Consider the following 22,988-nt stretch of genomic DNA (forward strand, 5'->3'; position numbering starts at 1 on the left):
CCGCGGAAGTCGACGAATAAAGCAAGCAAGGGAGCTAAACGTACCACAGCCGACGGTTTGGAAAATCTTACGGAAAAGGCTAAAGCAGAAGCCTTACCGTTTACAATTGCTACAAGCCCTGACACCCGATGACAAAGTCAAACGCTTTGAATTTTCGGCGCGGTTGCAACAGCTCATGGAAGAGGATGCGTTCAGTGCGAAACTTGTTTTCAGTGATGAAGCAACATTTTTTCTTAATGGTGAAGTGTTTAAACCTCCTCTACCAAGAAACGTGCCAGAACTGCGAGCTCGCATCAACGATGCTTTCGAACTCATTGATGGGGACATGCTGCGCCGAGTGTGGGAAGAACTTGATTATCGGCTTTATGTCTGCCGAATCACTAAAGGGGCACATATCGAACATTTGTGAATGCCTAAAAAAACTTTTTGAGTTTTTGTATGTGTGTGCAAAGCATTGTGAAAATATCTCAAATAATAAAGTTATTGTAGAGCTGTGAAATCGCTTCAATCATTTGTAATAACCCTGTATTTGTCTGGAGTGTAGCCTCGTACAAACGTGAAACGTCGACGATAAGGAATTTCGATATGGAGAAAATAGAAGCTTTTGCAGAGTGGTACTACAGAAGAATACTGAAGATTTGATCAGTAGATCGCGTAACTAATGAGGAGGTATTGAATATACAGTTGGGGGAGGGGGAAATAAAATTTAGGACACAACTTCTCTGGAAGAAAGGATCGGTTCATAAGACACATGCTGAGGCATCAAGATATCGTCTTTTAGTGCTGGAGGGAAATGTGGCGACAAAAATTGTTCAGGGACGTCAAGAGATGAAAAGTAAACAGGTGCTGGTGAATGCATGTTGCAGGAGTTATGCAGAGATGAAGAGGCTTGCAAAGGACGAACTGGCGTGGAGAACTGCATCAAGCCAATCTTCAGACTCACATCGACAAGGCAACATCCATCCTGCATTCCAAACAATTATACTCCTTAACGTCTTTAGTAATATGTCCTTGAAAACCCGTTACAAGTCTGCGTATAGTGCTTCGGAATTTTACAGCCTCTTGTTATCTCGCTAACCGTACACATCTTCGGTGATTTTCCGCAACTTGTGACACAATTTTACCCTGAACGTCAACAACATGAAAATTTATCCGTGTAAGATACTATACTTTAGGACAAAATATGCTTTTTATGTAGTCCCTTCTATGCACTTTCTCCAACGTTTCTCCCTGAAACGTCTGAAAAACACGCACTAAGACTGCAATAACCTCTTCGTTGATCTCAAGACATTTTCCGGCCATAGTTTTCTGTAAATATGTTAATAAGTGGAAGTCACTGAATGTTAAATTTAGTAAAAAGGAAGGACTTGCTTCAACTTGTACTCCACATCCTTTACTGAGACGGTTGTTTTGGCTCATGCGTTATCGTGAAGAAAGGACATTGTGTATTTTTGAAATTCAGGAGAAATGGTTTCAGAGAACTACCAATTATTCAGTGTCATATTGTACATTTTCTCAGTGTTTTTATCAGTGGCTATAGTTCTGGGACATTCTTTCCGTGGATCATCTTCAAGAAAAAAAAATTGGTGACGTTTGAATTTAGTCATCAATTTCTCTAATTTTGAAAGTGAAGTATCAGATTCCTTAAAATCATTCATTATCGTTGTATGAAATGTTGGCGACCAGCCGTGAAAAAAGACAAATTTTATGGTGACAACCTATTCAAGTTTTTCTTTTTGCAGGAATTTTAATTTATATCATTGTCATATTTCTGCCAGGCTTAGAACTTTGCACCTCATCTCCTGGTTTTACAGCTTACTACAGGCAGTTTCAAAAAGGACATATGTATTACTATGTATCATGTTGTCAAAACTATCGATCACTGCGCCACAGGTCATTTATTGGAGGAATGGACACATGATCTAGTTTGTAGTCATTACCTCTAGCTGTCGGTTCCCTTCTGTTTGCTTGGATATCGTTACATGCTGCAAAATGGCTACTCTGCGCCAGAAATAATTTTGTGATCTCGAGTTTGTGAAGTGTTAATTCCGTTATAACAGTGCAAATACGTTTAAGGTTGAGATACCAAACTGATCCTCCAAATGGATGGAATATTCACAGATGGTATCGTCAGTTTGCAGACGCAAATGTGCACTTCCTAGTGTAGTCCTACAAAATCTACTCGCCCTGCCAGTCGGGAATTAAAACTGCCTACAACAACAATTTGGTGTGTTGTAAGACATCAGTTGGTTATGGACCCGTACAAGTTTTAGCTGTTACAGGCTGTACGTAACAACGACAAACGCAAATGTCTGGGATTTCCTGACGAGCTTCATAATACTATTGTCAACGATGACACTTTGCACGACGCATCTTGTTCAGTGATGAAGCGACTTTCCAACTTAGTAGGAAAGTAAACAATCACAGGGCTCGAATATGGGGTCTTACACTCTTATTATTCCACCCTGGCTCTTGTAAATGTTGTATAATACCCGTCTCTCCCTATAGCTTACCTCTAATTTCCTCAGAATTTCTTGCACCATTTGGCATTGTCGAGCACTTTTTCCAGGTAGACAGATCCTATGAATGTGTCTTGACTTTTCTTTATTCGTGCTTCCTTTATCAAACGAAAAAGTCGGAACTACCTCTCTGATACTTTACCTTTCCTAAAGCCAAACTGATCTTCATGTAACACATCCACAATTCTCTTTTCCATTCTTCTGTTTTTTATCCTTGTCAACAACTTAGATGCATGAGCTATTAACCTGATTGTTCAATAATTCTCGCACTTGTCCCTCTTGAAGTCTTCGGAATTGTATGGATGATAATTTCCGAAAGTCAAACGGTGCATTGCCAGACTCATACGTTGTACACTCCAACATGAATAGTCGTTTTGTTGCCACTTCCCCAATGATTTTAGAAATTGAGGTGGAATTTTATCTATCACTTCTGCCTCTTCCTCTTCATAGATGCCTTCAATTTACTCTTTCCATCTACCTGCTCTCTCCTCTGCTTTTATCACTGGAATTCCCATTGCACTCTTAATGTCAGCACCCTTGCTTTTAATTTCAAGCCGGCCGGAGTGGCCGAACGGTTCTAGGCGCTTCAGTCCGGAACCGCGCAACCGCTACGGTCGCAGGTTAGAATCCTGCCTCGGGCATAGATGTGTGTGGTGTCCTTAGGTTGGTTAGCTTTAAGTAGTTCTAAGTTCTAGGGGACTGATTACCTCAGATGTTAAGTCCCATAGTGCTCAGAGCCATTTGAGCCATTTTTAATTTCACCGAAGGTTGTTTTGACTTTTCTATGCTAAATCGGTACTTGCGACAATCATTTATTTTTCGATTTCTTCACATTTTACATGCAGGCATTTCGCCTTAGCTTTCCTGCGCTTCCTATTCAGTTACGTGACTTGCACTTCTGTATTCCTGAATTTCCTTGAACATTTTTGTACTTCCTTCTTTCGTCAATCAACTGAAGTATTTCTTCAGTCACCTTTGGTTTCTTCGGAGTTGCCTTCTTTGGATGTCAACTGTTTGTTAATTATATCTTTAACACTAGAAATAAATTCATCTTTGACCACAAACATCTGAGAAGTGTTTATAAACATGTGCATGCAAAGGAGCCTCTTGAATGAACTGAGATGTACGGAAACGATGGTGAAAAGATTGTTTGCAGGGGCTAAAATGTTAAAAACGCTTTTCTTGGATTATGGGGTAAGTTTACACTGTTTATATTTTGCAGTATTTCACACATATTTTCCGCATTTGACTTACGAAATTCATAACCTAACACCAAACCTTTTCATGACGGGAATATGCATTTCACCTCATTCAAGAGAAAAAATAAAGCATGTATTAAGACAAATTACGCCTGATGATGCACCCATAGGGTCCGAAATGCATCGTGTACTTAATAAAACACGAAAATTTGTGACAGAAGCCATTTTTAATTCATACCTCCAGTGTACTGAATACTGTCACGTTTGAAGCTGCGAAATATGGATGAAATTAAATACCTATGAATTTCTTTCCCACTTCTGTGATTGCCCTTTTTAGACACGTCCATTCCTCTTCAACTGAACTGCCTGCTAAGCTATTTATTATCGCAGTATCTATAGCCTCAGACAGCTTCAAGCGTACCTGTTTATTCCTTAGTACTTTCGTATCCCATTGTTATGCACACTGCTTCTTCCGATTAGTCTCTTAAATTTCAGCCTACTCTTCGTCATTACGAAATTCTGATCTGAGTCTGTATCTGCTACTAGATACATCTTGCAATCCAATATCTGATTTTGGAATCTCTGCCCGACGATGATGTAATCTAACTGAAATCTTTCAGTATCTCCTGGCCTTTTCCAAGTATACTTCCTCCTCTCGTGATTCATGACCAGAGTATTCGCTATTACTCGCTGAAATTTGCTGCAGAACTCAGTTAGTCTTCCTCCTCTCTCATTCCTACTACCATGCCCATATTCTTCGCTTACCCTTTCTTCTATTTCTTCCCCTACAACAGCATTCCAGCCCCCCATGGCTATTAGTTTTTGTTCCCCCTTTACGAGCTGAACTACCCTTTCAGTATCCTCCACACTTCTTCTATCTCTTCATCTTCAGCTTACGACGTCGAAATATATACCTGAACTATCGTTGTCGGTTCTGATAAGAACAACCCTATGGTTGAACTGTTCGCAGTAACACTCTCTTTGTAATACCTTTCCATTCATAACGAATCCTGCTCCCATTACAACAGTTTCTGCTGGAGTTGATAAAATACTCATGTGACCAGAAATGCTGTCTTCTTTCCACTTCACTTCACTTCACTCCCCCCACTATATCAAGACTGAGCCTTTGTATGTTCGTTTTCAGATTTACTAGCTTCCCTGCCACGCTTAAATTTCTGAACTTCCACGCCCCCGACTCCTAGAACGTTATCCTTTCGTTTGTTATTCAATCTTTTCCTCGGGTCACCTCTCCCTCTCCCTCTTCTGGAGATCTGCATGGAGGACTATTCCGGAATCTATTGCCAATGGAGAGATCATTATGACACTGTAGCTCTACAGACTGGAAATATAACAGTAGAAATGTTGATTGAGAATCAAGATCTTGTATGCAGGCAGACAGGTACCATTAGTTGGACACGATGGAGGACGCGTGTTTCAGTGCAGGTGATGACGACCTGCTGCAGGTAGCAGCCCAGTTCACGACGCACACTTGTACACTGAAGAGTCAAAGAATCTCGTACATCTGTCTAATATCGTGTAGGACCACCGCGAGCACTCGAAGACGCCGCAACAAGACATGACATGGACTCGAGTAATGTCTGAAGTAGTGCTGGAGGGAACTGACACCATGAATCCTGCAGGGTCGTCCATAAACCAGTTACAGAAAATTGCCACTTCATCGCTACCTCGGAGATGCTGTGTTCCATCGCTCGTGCGCTGACTATAACACCAATTTCTAACTCGCCATTGTAGCAGCAGTAACCGATCTAACAACTGCACCAGACACCTGTTGTCTAATATAAGCGTTGCGACCGCTGCGCCGTATTCTGTCTGTCTGTATTTGAATACGCATGCCTATACCAGTACTTCAGTGTACCTACGCCCCGACGCGCCTTCGACTTGATGTAAGTGAAATACGCGACAGCACATCGTTACTGCGGGAACGTTCGAGACTGACTGACTACAATGCAAACAAACCGTGAGGAGATCGAAGTGGTAGCGATCTCTAGTGGCACTTATCCAGTTCTGAACCAATATTTTCTAAACTCTTATTATATTTAAAGATTAAGAAGTAATCAGTCAGCCGGCCGCGGTGGACGAGCGGTTCTAGGCGCTTCAGTCCGGAACCGCGCAACTGCTACGGTCGCAGGTTCGAATCCTGCCTCTGGCATGGATGTGTGTGATGTCCTTAGGTTAGTTAGGTTTAAGTAGTACTAAGTTGTAGGGGACTGATGACCTCAGATGTTAACTCCCATATTGCTCAGAGCCATTTGAACCATTTAGTAATCAGTCAAGGAAATGAGCAATGAAAATTTAGATCTGATCTTTTATGTAACAGTGCAGGACATGGTACAACATGTATTTTTTTCGAATATTTTGTCGCTTCTTACTCACCACAAAATGACCTTGTGTGGCTGTTATTTTGCTTTACTGTTACATAATGTCTAGTGTAGTAAGTTTTAAGGAACGGCAACATGAGGTCTTGTTGTACAGCACATTGTCATGAGTATTTTTATTACGTCATTATTTCATATTAGTGAAAGTATTTTACATGAGATATGCCAAATTACACAAAAGTATTATTTTTTATTTTTAAATGTGAGGATAATCTAAAACGTAAATGTGACTGCATATGAAAATAAAAATAATTTTAACATAATCTCTTGTAACGTGATAAAGTGGAGGCAAATACAAAAAATACTAGACTGTATTTGTAGTTATGAGGATACTATTCTAGTTTTTTGCCATCAGTGCATATTTATAGAATAAATATTACAAGATTCAGACATTCTCTTCTTCAGAGTTCACTTGTGTGTCAATAATTATGAAGTTAATACGTGAGTACCTCGTAATAAAATATAATTTGACATAATGCAAATTTCAATGTAGACGTGTAAGTTAGTGTACTAAAGTTTTGTGTTTACATGATAGTGCGAAACTATACCAATGTACAGAAAAATCTTCTGCGAAAAACCGTCTGTGAAGTTTAAACCAATATGCCGAAATCAGTCATGTAAATAGTCTGTACTCATCCTTAATGTGGCGTTGCTAGCAGTCTATTAAACCGCCAGTACAAGATAACTGTGTTAGACAGAACATAATCTGTAGGACAATTCTGTGTTTTTCTGGACGATGATCAGGCATAGGAACTTGCATTGACTGATACCCTCAGCTGCAACGTAATTGCTCTTTTGTCCGCTACAAACATCACTTTTCCATTATGACCACTGTCAGGCAATGTACAGTACTGTAAAGATACACGGCTTCAGTCTTCAGTTTTAATTTGTAACAACATGCCTTGGAGAACCTGAGGATGGCACAATATGTAGTGGCTGTTCCTCGAATAGTGCTTATCGGAGTTTATAAGGAAGTGTAATACAAAAAGATTTATATACACATATGTACAGTGAAGACTGGAAACACGCTTGTTGTCGAGTCGTTGCCGGGCTTCATGGCTGCGATGACTCAGGAATTCTGTTGTGGGTAGTCAGAGCCGGATGCACCTGTATCGACGCTCCTGAAACAATGTTAACAAGGTGCAACTAAAATCAGCTTTCTTTGACTTCAGAAACACTGTCCACCTGGAGTGGACAAGGATAGATGCTTCCAAACCGATGCTTTCGTAGTGTAGAAAATGGGTTCTTCGTTACGCTGAACTAAGAGCACAGTAAACCTAGAGGAGGTAACGTTAACATTTCTAAGCTCTATGTCATAGGTTGTTGATTCTTTTCATTTTCCATTATCACATTTTCTTAAAGCTATTGGTATGATTCAACACTTAGCACTGTAAGGCTGGTCGCGGCGGAGGTTCGAGTCCTCCCTCGGGCGTGGGTGTGTGTGTTTGCCCTTAGGATAATTTAGGTTAAGTAGTGTGTAAGCTTAGTGACTGATGACCTTAGCAGTTAAGTCCCATAAGAATTCACACACATTTTTTTGAACAACACGTGGCCACTAAAATTGTGAGACTGTGAAGGTGACATGCAACGAACTTCAATTTGGCGTTAAATGTATTAGAAGAGGGGATGAAAAAGTTTCTGTTTGAGGGCATTGCTGCAGTGTGTATGCAACGTAGCGCAACTACGATGCGCGTGTATAGACACCAATATGTACGCAAGATATTAGTGTGGCATACCGGTCTTTTCGACCTCCGTGCAATAAATGTGGCAATGTGAACTATGGTGACTTTTTACCAAATGCATCCAAACAGGACCAACGTGCTGTTATTCTTTTCTTGGCTGCCGGAGGACAAACCGAGAAACGTAGCGCAGTGGACTCGCATTCGGGACGACGATGATCCAAATCCGCATTTGGCCATACTGATTTAGGTTTTCCATGATTCCATAAATGGCTAAATGGTTCCTTCGAAAGGACACGACCGCTTTCCTTCTCCATCCTTCCCTAATCCTAGCTTGTGCTCCATCTCTAATGACGTCGCTGTCGATGGGTCGTTAAACACTAATCTCCTCTTTCTCCTCCTCCTCCGGACAAAGACTAGTAGACATCCAGTGGAGAACGTATACGGGCCAGCATGTCTGTCGGAAACCAACGTTGTGGAATGGTGCGCCAAGTTCCTGATGGTCACGATAACGCACGTTCTCATATCGCAAAAATGTCATAACGCAGCAGTTGACCTAAATCAAGTGGGAGACACAACACCCGTCCTGTAGTCCTGATCTCTCCCCATGCGACTTCACCTCTTCGTTCCCTTAAAAAAAAGGCACTGAAGGGCCGACGATTCCTGTCGGTCGACGATGTGCAGCAGGCAGTTACGTAGTTCTTCATGCAACAGGACACAGTGTTTTATCAAACATGTACCTTCGACCTGGTGAGTCGGTGGGATGGTTATATCAATGTTCATGGCGATTTTGCCTAATTAGCATGCCGATTCTCGACTGTACAGGCTGTGAACGGAAAGTTTTTGATCGCCCCTTATTCATGCCTGGATACGAAAATGACTAGCACTTCAGCGAAACTGTGCAAAGTACGTAGGTGTAAGAAAATATTTAACAGTGGAGCTTTTTCAATGAACTGTTGTGAGGAAGTTGTGTTCTTATGTCTTGTAGAAAAGGAGAAAGACTACTAGCAAGATGCGGAATTAGATAGCCTGTCTCGACAGCTCTGTATCGTTCCGCGATATCACTGATCGCGTTGGTTGGAATCCCACAACTGTCACGCAGATATGGATTCGATGAGTTCAGAGATGACCGTATTCAACGCCGCGCAGGATCTGAAGGCGCTAGTGCCCAAGAGAACAGACATCTTGTTCGTTCGGCTGTGTAGGTTCGTGCAGCCACGTCGTGTACCTTGAACCACGATATGGGGAGCAGGAAAGTAACCACAGGGACAGTGTGACGACATGTGGAGCACCAGCGGCTGTCAACACCTTTGTCGCGGCCACCCTTGACACGAAAACAGAGGGTGGAGCGCCGACGGTGGTGCCCCAGCGACAGCACTAGACGCACGAGTGGTAATAGACAACGCGGCGTCTTTTTAGACGAGTACCGGTTTTATGAACAGCATCACAATCGACGTGATGAGTTTGCAGTTTTCATCGTCATACGAGCTCAGTGTCAGAAGCGGTCGTGTTGATGCTGTCGTCCGAAGATGGTTTGATACAGCTCTCAAAGCTACTCTGTCCTGGGCAAGTCTATTTATCTCTGAGTAACTAATGCAATCAGCAGCCTTCTGTATCTGCTTACTGTATTTATCTCTTGGTCTCCCTCTATGATTTTTACCCCTCACACTTCCGCCCAGTACTAAACTGCTGATCCCATGATGTCTCAGAATGTGTCCTACCAACCGATCCGTTCTTCTAGTCATGTTGTGCCACAAATTTCTTTTCTCCCCAGTTTTGTTCAGTAGCTCCTCTTTTGTTACGTGATCTACATCCGTCTAATCTTCAGCATTCACACCATATTTCAAAACCTTCCATTCTCTTCTTATCTAAGCTGTCTATCGCCCATGTTTCACTTCCATCATGGCTACACTCTGTGCTGGCGTAAAATGTCGCCAGCACACTGGTCGGAAAAGATGAAGCGCGAAGATCGATAGTAGGCGCCGGATCAAGCGCGCCTATGACGAGAGTGGCCAGAGACACTACAAGCAACACTCCACCAACGCCCTCTCGACAGCATGTATTTACGCCGCCGCCGCCGCCGCTGACCGCAGGGCGTCACTCAAGCGCTTGGCCTCAACTCATTGATTCATTCATCCAGTTGGCGTCTGTCAGTACACTCGCGGAGCGGATATAGTTCATCACAGGCTTCGACAGTTCACAGCGATCAGATTAGTGACCACAGCAGGACTTGTACTTCACCAGCAGTGAGACTAAAGTTTGTAATAACAAGATTATCGATATTGTCTGCAAGAGGATTATTACTAATTAGCTTGTATCACAACACACGGACGCTATTGAAGTTAAGTAAATGTTCGTGTAAATAAAGGAGCGTATTAATCCACATGAGCATTTGTGTTGTAGAATGAGGATACTGGCCACCCAAACAACATCCTCTCCCGTGCTCTCCGTGCAAATAATCTCAGAAAAGAGTTCCTGACACTTAAATGTATACTCGATGTAAACAGATTTCTCTTTTTTGGAAATATTTCTCTTTCCATTGCCAGTCTACATTTTATATCCTCTCTACTTCGACAATCATCAGTTATTTTGCTGCCTAAATGGCAAAACTCATTTACCACTTTAAGTGTCGCATTTCCCAATTCAATTCCCTTAGCATCGCTTGATTTAATTCGGCTACATTCCATTATCTTCGATTTGCTTTTGTTGATGTTCATCTTATATCCTCCTTTCAAGACACTGTCCACACTGTGGTGCGGGGCGCCATTGCACATACAACACCATCATCCCTTTTTCGCATAGCCAGTAACTTAGACAGTAACTGTGATGTTTCTGACTTATTGAGGCCCATGGCTATGCCCTGTATTTGAGGTTTAACGATGTCATCTTTCAACAAGGTATGCGAGACCGCACATTAAAAAGATAGAAAGATGGGGAGCAAAGAGGTTACAGTGCCACTCTCTATCGACTTGGAAGTCATTAGAAACAGACCGCTAGCGTAACTGGACAAGGTCGAGACAGAAATGGGCTCTGGCCTTTCGGAGGATGATATTCCGACATTTGTCTCAAGTGATTCAGGGTAAACACGAAAAATTTAAACTGCGGTAATGGAACATAGATCTGAAAATATAACGAATTAAATGGGATTTAACAGCGAAACGGAAAGGACAAGGATATTGTCATTACTATATGAAACAGTCCTCTGCTCCGTAAAGACATTTTATTAGAGAGTGTACCACGGTCCTGTGCGGCTGAATGATAAAGTATCATTCAAAAGCGCGACGCTTGTGCTATTTTCGCCGCTCATTGTGGGATACAGAAGCCATAAATGGCTCGAGAAGATGAAGGCGGCCACATACGTTCAAGGAGGGCTGATCATCAATTCAAGGTACAGAAATTACCGCCTTTACATTACAGTACACTCGAGAAAAGTAAGATATATTGCGCTGATGTTACTGCTGATAACCGCTTCATCGCCTTAGAGAATCTAGGCAACACACCGCCGCCTGAAGATTCGCGCATAACACAAGATGTCTGCAAGGAAGCGGTTTGCGAACAGAAGAGCACAAGGCCATTCCTTTGTGTATCTGCACAACTTTCTAGGCAAACTATGGAAATAAGAGAGACTTGCTGACGTATGACTTTGCAATTAATGAAACATGGAACAAGCGCGATGACCTCAAGAACTAGGACAGCCTTCAGAACGACAGTACATTTTAGTACTGAGGAAGGTCACTATCTGACGTTTAATGGCCAAGTCGTCGAGAAGTTCCCACAAAGTCTACAAACATATCACAGTTCGCAAGGTGTTTCGAGAAAGACGCATTGGATTTAAGCAGGACGTATCTTCTTCAGCAATGATGATTAAGATTTAGTAAAACTTTTAATTTTGTTACCGATTCATGAAGTTGCCGGAAGGGGTCTGCATGGGTCAGCTGGTTGAATTGCACGCTCGTTCAGGGATCAGGTATCTGTACGTCGTAACCTCTGGAAGGAACATAGAACAACTTGTCAGCAGGATGCAGCGACAACTTGTCGTCACCGAACAATGGGCAAAGAGCAATAAAATCACCATGAACCCTAAGAAAACTGCAGCAATACTGTTTACGAAGAAACGGCCGGAACTGAGGACGCGACTTACCATCAATGGACAGCCAGTACCCTGGACTATGACGACGAAATACCTGGGAGTGATACTGGATAAAGGGATGACTTTTACCCCACCCATACAAGATAAAAAACTGAATATTATGAAGATGGTCCAGGCACTCACGCCGTTTTTCGCGAGCAGGAATCTAAACCCGTCAACGAAATTAAAACTTTATAGAGCAACGGTACAAACCTCCCTGCTGTACGACTCGACGTCTTGGGGAACAACATGTGACTAATATACGCAGTTTGCAACCACTACAGAACAGGCGTTTGAAGTGGAGTCTAGGCGCTCCACGGTGCGCCAGGACGAGAGAAATACGCGAGCTGACTATAGAAAAATACGTCGCTGAGAAGATGAAAGACCAGGCAATTCGTCTTTTTCACAAATTAGACGAGTATCGGGGAAATTTCCGCCAACTTGCGAATGTAGGCCAGGCCCTACTACAACACTGGCACAAATACAAGGTGCCTCGAGCCATTATTGCACCCCCACAAGACCATCAAAGATGATGCAGTCCTCCGTTATTCGGTGTTTTACTTGTAAACAGTTACTGTCAATCACTCGCACGACCACCTAACCGACAGCCTCAAAGGACTCAAGGACCCACAGAGAGCCCAAGTCCGTCAGCAAGCAAATACACAATAAAGTGAACCCATTTCTCACACCTTGCCACTCCAGAAGAAAAATTTCCAAAGACGATCACGTTTTTTGGACACAACATGCCACAAAAAAAGAGAAAAAAAGGTACCTGCACCTTTTGACGATCGGGCGTTTTCTACGACTGCGAGAATATACAGAAAAGTTCATTTTTCAACAGGACATGAAGCACCACCGCGCTGGAATCTACATGTAAGAGCATTTCTTAACAACTTGATGCCTCAACGACGGATAGACCGGAAGGATGGATACGGATCTAGCAGTGCCCACCTGACCTCATGGTGTGATACTTTGTTTTATGGGGTTTGTGAAAGACTTTACTTCCAGCAACGTAGGGTCAGCTGCAACTCCTCATGGCAAAAGCAGTGAATGCAATAACTAGAGACATACCTTCAAAAGTATGGGATGAGTTTGACTATCAGCTGTAAGTTTTTGATGAGTTTGGTGGAGGGCATATTGAACAGGGAAATGAAAACTTTGATCTTAAACATAACTGTAAAAGTATCCCAAGGTTATATCTGCATGCGTGTAAGAGATAAATCCTTTTAAAAATCAGACGGTTCTTTTGAAAATAAAAACTTTATAGTGCTATGGGTTGGTTAAAAAATACCACAAGTTTCTGTCTTCATTCGTATAGAATTATGGTCGTATGGTATCCGATGAATCATTTTGAAACAGCTGTAATTTTATTCGGAGACATTATTGAGCAATAATTTAGCCAATAGCATCACAAACCGATTGTCACGCGTCCAAAGTGGCTCCGAGAACGCAACCTCAGATCTTAAACTGTCCTCCACTTATCATGAATTTTGATCTTTAAACCGAATTTATAGCCAGGGAGGATCCAGTCTTGTCTTTGTTTTTTTTTTTTTTTCATGCTGAAAAGACACATCTGAGAGACATAATTAAAGTACGAGGGACAGCTTTTTTAAATATCGTAACTGATGGATAAAATCTCAAATTATTTAGTTTGTTAACTGATTGAAACATCTTTAAATATTACTTCACGAGGTGACGTGGTGCACGTGGTGTTTGAGGCAATGGGCTCTATTTCCGAAGTGTTGGATGGTCTGTAATTTCCTGCAGAATTTAAAGGAGAATATCAGAGCAGCTCATGCAATCAAGTCTCGTGCTTTCTCGTGAGTGTCCTCATGTGAGATGATGACAGTAACCTCGGCTTAGCCGTCAAATTAAACTAAGGGTGGACCCATGATTTTTTTTTTAATTCTTCATTCGCTTATTGATACTGAGAAACGTGAAAAAGCGTAATTTCAATTTGCGATTTGGACAGAGAGGAATACAGTCTACATGGCAGCCTGTAGTAATTTTATTAAGTTGACTTGTTCCACGATAATTGCTGATAAGCAGTTTATTCTTAGAGGTCCGTCTCTTGATATAGCTACTCGATAATTTATCTTGACCATGTTCTCAAAATGCGTTTACGGAATGAATTCACCGTGGAGGAACGAGCAGCGCTGAGGATACAGGAGTGAATGAATCTTATATGAGCCATTAGTTACGCCAAGCACTTTGACTTCTTGAATGCACTTCAAGCTAAACAGTAGCCCCATGTAGCCAATAGAGAGACGGTCCCAGTCTGTTCAGAACTTCCTATTCTGCTAACAGAGTCAGCGCAAGGAGGTGATATTCTGCTTGCTTGTAGGGCACGTATGTACTCAGGGAAACGGAGGAAGGAAGACTGCGGATTAACATCCTGTCGACGTCGAGGTCATTGGAGACTAACCATAAGTTGTGACCGTGGAAGGATAAGGAAATATTTGATCTTCGCCTCAAAATGTCTATGGGAAAGTACACCTGGGCGGCAGAACGGTCATTTGAGCCACCTACCTCCAAAATGTGTGTCCAGTGTCTTACCACCTGGGCCCAGCAGCCGAGGAAACATGCCGTTACCTAGCGTGGTACAATCGGCTGTTCTCTTTAGTCAGTCATACTTGTGGATGAATGGCTGAAAGTGTGGGTCAGCAATCAGGGATCGGAGAAACTAACTGCGCTTACTTTGTGATACTGACCTTCGACGAGGAAGTTCCCACCCCGGTGGAAGGACGCAGCAGACTGCATTGTTTTTGGTGTACAAATACCTGTAGGCCACGTACTGATAGGCTGAAGCGTATTCTCTGGTGAAACGACAATACACAATTTTTCAATGTCCTTGTGCTCTATTTTGGCAGGTGATACTAAATGTAAGCCAATGGCCTTGCCGCAGTGGTAACACCGGTTCCCGTCAGATCACCGAAGCTATGCGCTGTCGGGCTGGGCTAGCACTTGGATGGGTGACTATCCAGTCTGCCGAGCGCTGTTGGCAAGCGTGGTGCACTCAGCCCTTGTGAGGCATACTGAGGAGCTACTTGGTTGAGAAGTAGCGGCTCCGTTCTCGTAAACTGACATATGGCCGGGAGAGCGGTGTGCTGACGACGTGCCCCTCCATATCCTCATCCAGTGACGCCTGTGGTCTGAGGATGATCCGGGTGCCGGTCGGTCCCGTTGGGCCTTCATGGCCTGTTCGGACGGAGTTTAGTTTAGTTTTTTTTAGATACTAAATGTAAACGCCTTCCGAATTTTAGTTTGATATCCAGTTCCTCTCAAAGGAGGGAAAGTTTACCTTATCCCTCAGGTTTACAACAATATCCTAACCCAAAACGATTATAAATTTTGAACTTTTCAAACGTTTTCCCTCACATTCCTTTAAACTTTCTTTAAACTTAATTGCGCGAGTCCTTGTCAGCGTTCACAACTGTTTAATGCGGCATCTGCAAGAGGTTCTAGAGTGGTAACGCCACACCACATTTTACCATTATTGCACTCTACCGTGGCACAAACAGTTTCTTCCTTAATGAAGAGCTGCCCCAGAGTACACTGGCATAATACGTCGGTGAACGATAACAAGAGAAGTAAATCAACTTTTTTACGTTTTCGTCCCGAAAGGTTGCTATTATCCGTCTAGGAAAAGTTGCTGAATTTAGACATTTGAGGAGATTTGTAGCTTATGACTTTCAGGTGGGGGGTTCTTATCAATACAAACAAGTAATCATTTACATTATTTTGTTTTATGTACTGATTTTTCGTCAGCATACATTCTGAACACGCTTTACCCTTTCTGACCTGAATTTATTCTGGAGGAAGAAGAGAATACTCTTAGTTGATTTTTATTAATTTTAGAAGCAAGATTTATACAAATATATGTACCCATCTTCAGGTTGCCCCAAATCACTTAAGTTCAATGCGGGAATGCCCTCGGACTGTGTTTGTTGTGTTATCGAACTTTGTTTTGCCTCTCCTAAGTAGAGTGAACTGCAGGAAGTGCTTACTATGGTCTCTCTGTCAGGCAGGAGACAGACACGGTAAGAGAAGTGTGTCGCCTGTGCATGCACAACGCAAGTAGTTAAGTCCTTCTGGCTAACATTGGCCACTGCACTGCTAGTGTAGTAAATGAGTCGATGTGTAGATCAGGCTGTACTATCAGCACTATGTGACGAGATGTCCACTGTCAGAGGCACTACAGGTGCAATAAGAGGATAGCGTCCTGCACACATACGTAATAGGAGTAGCGAATCCTTGTGGCAAGCACCAGCCGTCGCGTTGTTAACATGGTAAGTGGATCAAGGTGGTAAATGAGGCTGTAGCAGCGGCGCCAACTGACTTGCCAGTAAGCTGCTCGGAGTTATCCTGGCGGCAGGGCGGTGAGTGCCTACCTGTGCCTGCGGCCGAGTCCTTCGGAGGGCGGCGGCGGTGGGCTGCGGCCGGAGCTGCAAGAGGCGGGACTGTCACACTCGGAGCGGCACTCGGCCTGCACCCGTTCCAGTGCTGCAACATCAACACATACCACACACTGGCGACCTGCCCACACTCTCTCTCATTCTCTCTTCTTCCAAGTAAACTAGTAATTCCAGAATCAATTGTAACTTCCCAGCAAATTAAAACTATGTGCCGGCAACACTCTACCGACTGAGCCATTCAGACATACTCACGACCTATCCTCACAACCTCTCATCGCTCACTCCACTGCGGAGTGAAAATTCATTCTGGAAACAATCCCCTAGGCTATGGCTAAACCACTTCTCAAGAATCCTTTCTCCTGGAAGTGCTAGTCCCACGTTATGAACGAGAACGTTTGGAGAGCAAGGGAGAGGTACCGGCGGAAGTAAAGCTGCGAGGACAGGTCGTCAGTCATTCCCGTATAGCTGAGTCGCTAGAGCGTTCCCACGAAAAGGCGATGACCTGGGCTCGAGTCTCGGTCCAGCACAGTTTTAAGCTGCCAGGAAGTTTCACGGTTGTTTTGGTTGCCTTTGGTATTCGAAAAACGTTCGACGCTGTAGCATATCGTTGACTACTAACCGAGATAAGATCATTGTGAGTGCCTAACAGGTATGCCATTGCATATGAGAACATTTGATTAATGGGACCACATACGTTATGCTAGACGACGAATGTTCTACAGAAATTAAAGTAATGACAGAAGTCTCCGAAGAAAACATAGTTGGACCGATAATGTTCTCAATACGCATAAACGAATTATCAGACAGAGCCAGCAGCACTATCATATTGACGCTGATGACGCTGTTGCTACAGGGAATTTTCGTCGTTGAAGCCTCGTAGGGAAATGCAGAAATATATGTACAAAATTTCCCCTTGCTATAACGAATGGCAGCTCTCTTTGAATCTGTAGAAATACAACATAACTGATACAAGAGTGAGCGGGTCAGCTCGTGCAAAATTTTTGCAATGTGCTACAATAATTTTATAATTAATAGTTTAAGACTCTGAGGAATAAAATAAAACGAAGTAAAAAGTTATGGTAGCTGCGGGAATCAAAGCCGACCCAATTAATTGCCAGGCAGTGCACTTGACCACTGCGCCACGGCGCCCATGCCTCAGCTAATGCTAAAAAATTCCTCATACTCTACGAGTAAACAGACTGTGTTTTACTATGTCGTCGTGACTTAATGTTGTTGTTTTATTAGCTTTACATGATGCTCTAATATCAAGTATGTCGTTTATATGTTTATGATTCCCTCGACCATTTTTTTAATTAATGGCTTGATATATTCTAGACCTTTCTCCCCCCCCCCCCCCCTATTCTTCCTTGTATCACACACACCACTGTTCTACAATAACAAAAATATGGAAAGCAGGAAAGTGCATTTAAAATATTACAACTGCAGATCCAAATGTTTTCATACACTTCCCTACTAAAATCCCTTGTGTAACACCACCTATAGCCTTTGGACTTACAAGGATAGTAATCGTAACTACATTGAATATATTAACTTTATGTACATAAATTGAACTGTTCAAATATATTTAAATTTTATAATTAATCGTTTAAAATTGCGAGGAATAAAATAAAATGGAAAGAAACTGATGGTAGTTTCAGGAATTGAACCCAAATTCACAAAGTACCAGTCAGTGCACTTGACCACTGGGACACAAAACTGACATGTCAAGTGCTGCTCAAAAATCTCTCATGCGCTAAACTCCTTAGAGAGGCTTTTACCTTTTCCTACGAAACACTCACGCAAAATATTCTAGGAACCTGAAAGGGACATCTGCATGCTTCTACTCATTACCTCCTCCAAAGGTCTACTGGAAATGGGTCTCTTTAGCTGATCATCTACAGAATTCGCCATGTTGCTTGCCCTAAACTTTACACGTGCTTTCAAAGAATAATACTGACCTGGTGCTGTGAGAAATGAGTACCCACAGTATCGCAAGGGGTGACATCACATCAGAGAATGCGCAGTCGAAAACAGACAGCTGTGCCCCTGCTCTGCTTTGATCGTGGCTTGGCTAACCGTCATTTCAGGACTCGACTTTGGTTTATGGTTATTATGGAGAGAGCAATACAAAACCTGTTCTGGTCCGTCTTATTTGCAAACCAGCATGCATTCGAAAAGAAATGGCGTACTTTTAATGCAATCTCTGGCCTACATTCGAAGAGAATTGGTATTACTTAAATGCGATACTTATAATGCGCTGTCGCAAACTATCATATGACCTCCGGTCGCCACTTACAAATAGGAACGAAATTTTAGTGGGCGACCAAAGACTGACAACAGTAAGTAGTCCATTACGACGCAATGGTTACGCAAAGACGGAGAGGCTTGCACAGTACAGACTAGTGTGAGAGCTTTATCAAACAAATCTTTGGATTGGAAACTACACAAATAACAACGAGGAGACAAACAGTTAACTAAAACTCAGCGAACTGTATAGTTTGTCTGAAGGAGACACAGTGATCCCCCCGAACAAGTGCCCATTACTTTGATCTTGAGCTACCAGCTGTGCATTAGTGTTAGAGCAAGTGGATGTATAAGGGAGATGCACGAGATCGTTGTTCCGGTTCTGGACAGCAGTAAACAGATTCGCGTCTCGAAAGCTGCATCAGACAAATGGTCTAGCCATTGTCGATCCCGTACTAACCACAGTGCATATTGCAGCCAATGTTGCCCAACAGCAGCATGTAGCAGAATTAGAAACCATATACCGGAAGTTTGGGTGAAAACAAGGGTGCCTCTTGCCAGGTTTCCTCTCGCCTTTATAACGGCTGAGAGAGATGTGCTCGTCCAGTATCTTAGGTATCCTACATTACAAAAACTCGAACGTTAATGTGAATTAAAAGTCTTTGTTTAATAATGACAGCATTATGCGAAGACGTAAATTAGGCTACATGTATCTTGTCAGATAAGAAGTTCCATATATTTCTAATGCAAATATCTCTAAGCACTATGGGACTTAACATCTGAGGTCATCAATCCCCTAGACTTAGGACTATTTAAACCTAACTAACCTAAGGACATCACACACATCCATGCCCGAGGCAGGATTCGAACCTGCGACCGTAACAGCCGCATGGTTCCGGACTGAAGTGCCTAGAACCGCTCGGTCACAACGGCCGGCCTCTATATATTTCGTCGTACTTTCCTGACGAGTTATCCAGTTCCATTTAGGCTGATGAGAAAGGAGAAATTTTACAATACTGGTAACATAGAGGCGCTATAGAATTCTTATACATTTTAAGATAAAAAAAGACGCACTACTAAGGAATCATCTGAATGGGAAAGAAATCGGTAGATGTCATGTACATGTACAGACAAATAAATGATTACAATTTCAGAAAAACTGGATAATTTACTCAAGGGAAAGAACCTCACAAACTGAGCAAGTGAATAACGCGTTGGTCCACCTCTGACCGTTATGCAAGCACTTGTTCGGCTTGACATCGATTGATGTTGGATGTACTCCTGAAGGATATCGTGCTACATTCTGTCCAATCCGCACGTTAGACCGTCAAAATCTCGAGCTGGCTGGAAGGTGTTGCTCATAATGCTCCAAACGTTCTGAATTTGGGAGAGAGCAGACCACCTTACTGGCCAACGCAGTGTTTGACCAGCACGAAGATAAACAGTAGAAACTCTCGCCGTGTGCGAGCTGGCATTATCTTGCTGAAATAAAAGTCCAGGATGGCCTGCCATGGGGAGCAACAGAAACGGGGCGTAGAATATCGTCGACGTACCGCTGTGTTGTACGTGTTCTGGGAATGACAACCAAAGGGGTTCTGAAATGAAAAGAAATGGCATCCAGAACTATTATTCATGGTTGTCAGGCCATATGGCAAGTGACACTAATGCTGTTCTTGGAGTCTCCAGACACGTCTTGGGTCTGGAATCTCATTGGCTGGAGTGGAATTGTCTTCAGTGACGAGTCCCGCTTCGAACTGAGCCGTGATGACCAGCGAAGACAAGGATCAAACTTCAAGACTTACAAACATCTCCCACACAATCACTCGAATGCCATAGAGCCTACATGCACATAAAAGCCTATATTATTGGTTCTCAGGTTCGTACTCCCATCTGCACACCGTCCGCTAGTAAGATTTGTGATTATTGTAGCACACCTCTAACATTTTCCTTGGTAATTTTGCGACTTTCCATGTGCGCCATAGTCTCTTATAGACCTTCATGAAATATTCGCTAGAGGCACTACAACAGCGTATTTCAAATACTGGTTGTCTCAATGTACTCAACAGCGTTACGGCTTTTTTCCCGATGATAACCATCCAAATGTTCTGAGAACATACGCACCATTTTGGCAGCGGTTACAGCACTGGCAGCATGGGTCTGAATTCCTGCGATCTCTTGCTTCACGTATGGTCGATGAGGAACACAGGCAATTGAGCGGTACTTACGAAAAAGCCGCACGCGCAGCAACAGTGGCGATGATATTGCCATCCTTGTCTACATTCTTCCACCTGGCAAAACTTTTCGGGGTGTGTGAGTGATGCTTTACGTTATGTGCGTACCTATATATCAAAAAAGAGCTTCGCTGTTGCATGAACAAGAACAGTCAGCACTGCAACGTAATGGCGCAGAATTTTCGACGACACCACCACTCCAAGGAATTTTCACTATACGGAGAAATAAAAAGTGAAAACTAACGTAAACTACAACAAAACTGTTTCTTAACGTCAACGAGCCGTCGGTTCAAAATTGGTAACGGTGCTGTTTATGTAAATAAACAGTATTATAAAACGTGGCCGTTTGCTGTTGTCTTCTCTGGAAGAATCATCCCGAATCGATATTTTTTTCGCTTCTTCAAAAATGTCTTCACCAGTAGCGGTTCCTTTTAATGGCTGTAATCCTAATAATTCTTCCGTTGCATTGTACTCCACATCGATACCACGAACAAAAATTTGTAACTGAGCTGTGTGACAGATCAGAACTTTCGTCTCAAGTGATCGGAAATGCCTGGAATGCGGCAGCACGATCACCCACACTGTTTTTAATGTTATCAACGAACACAACATTTTGTCGTTAATCTCGATAAATTTATTTGTGTGGATTATTTTTCTTTATTGGGACACAGTACATCTGCAATGTCCAAAAGACACGCCTTTACGAATTCGCTCCCAGCAAAAGGCTTTAGTGATTTGGCAGTTCTGCTATTTATTATAAAACTAGCTTTAACCGAATGCTCGTACCGTGTCCTCCGTTTGGCAAACATTTGCTGTTGCTTGTCCAAATTGGAAAACAATATTTTAGCATTGTCTTTCGGTAACTGCCCTGTTGTTGGGCAACGTGTTTCGTAGAAAAGTGTGTTTTCATATTATTATAGTCTTTCACATCAGATAGTGGTTCACAACACAACAGCCAAACAGGTTCATCTTTGTACATGATAAAGATACAATCCTCCTTCCATTTCTCCTGGAGTTGACGACATTCAGCTGTATCTAGTTTTCTCATCTGAATGCGTATGAACTCAGTAAAGATATACGAAAACGCACGAAATTAACAAAAAAATAGCACGGAACGTAACACGTAAAATGACAACAGATGCCTAGTTCGTTCATCAAATGATAGCCTGTGCTGCCGTTATTCAGATCAGCACGTTTCGCGTGCAGTCGCCTGTTACCAACGTTTGTCATCTACTAATGTGATAGCACAGATGTAGACAGAAAGCAGTAAAGGACGAGTGTGTGTGTGTGTGTGTGTGTGTGTGTGTGTGTGTGTGTTGTCAGCACTGATACAGAGGCGAAAATACTTCTCCCCGCACCCGTGCAAGGTAGTGAGCGCTTTCCCCCACTCTAGGGTCATGGCCCACAACTTCGCACTCATAGTGGAGGGATGTTTCTCTTTGTTGTTAAAATCCAGTGGCGGTAAAACAGCCCTGCACATGCGCTGAATAAGCAGAGCTTTCGCTGGTCTGCATCATGAGCTGGAAACCCGAAGCGAGTCGAGCCGATCGTCGGTGAAGATATCCGAATATGCGTACCGGGTGGAATTTTTTTCGCGGGCCGCTGAAACCAGTCTCGGGCCGGATCCGGCTCACGGACCACCGGTTGCCCATCCGTGGTTTAAACGATTAACACCCTCTATCTTTCACAGTACCAAACGAAAACTGTGTCTACGTCATTTTTAGATTTTTTTTCTTACATATGTTCAGTGATCATACTTTTTCGTAAGCAACAGCGTCGTCAGCGAACAGTCTGAAAATGCTACTAGTTCCATTTGACAGTGCGCAAAGAGTAAGAGCAGTCATAGCATGCTTTCTTAGGTCACAACCGACGCTTCCCTTTACTTCTCGAATGCACTGTGTTCTTTCCGTGAAGTATTGTTCGTGTAAGTCACGTACGCAGGGAAGGTGCTTCATATAGCCTGATGTTTTGTAAGTGTCGGCAATGCAATTAACAGTTGTGCACATTTTTAGCACCTAGGAAGACGGAATCTACTGAACTCCAGCGTCCACGATTGGCAATGTTGTGTGTGTATGAAGAGAGCAAGTAGTGTTTCACAAGAGCGATACATTCGTGCTGAGTTACGGATGGAATCTCTCCTTTTTCAAGGAATGTAATTACATTCGCTCTTGGATTT

At 42.8% G+C, this 22,988-nt stretch overlaps 1 protein-coding gene across 1 annotated transcript in view; it reads right to left on the bottom strand.

The window, feature by feature from the left end:
* Window positions 1-6,392: 6,392 nt before the first annotated feature.
* Window positions 6,393-22,988, bottom strand: part of LOC124594253 — a 54,015-nt gene continuing 37,419 nt past the window's right edge. Inside the window, exons 4-5 of the mRNA XM_047132617.1 lie at window positions 16,314-16,425; window positions 6,393-7,235 (exon numbers count right to left, since the gene is read on the bottom strand). Of these exons, the coding sequence (XP_046988573.1) occupies window positions 7,184-7,235; window positions 16,314-16,425 (164 nt within the window). The 3' untranslated portion in view covers window positions 6,393-7,183. The remainder of the gene's footprint in view (window positions 7,236-16,313; window positions 16,426-22,988) is intronic.

This window comes from Schistocerca americana, chromosome 2, assembly GCF_021461395.2.
Source record: "Schistocerca americana isolate TAMUIC-IGC-003095 chromosome 2, iqSchAmer2.1, whole genome shotgun sequence".
In the NCBI taxonomy this organism is placed as follows: Eukaryota; Metazoa; Arthropoda; class Insecta; order Orthoptera; family Acrididae; genus Schistocerca; species Schistocerca americana.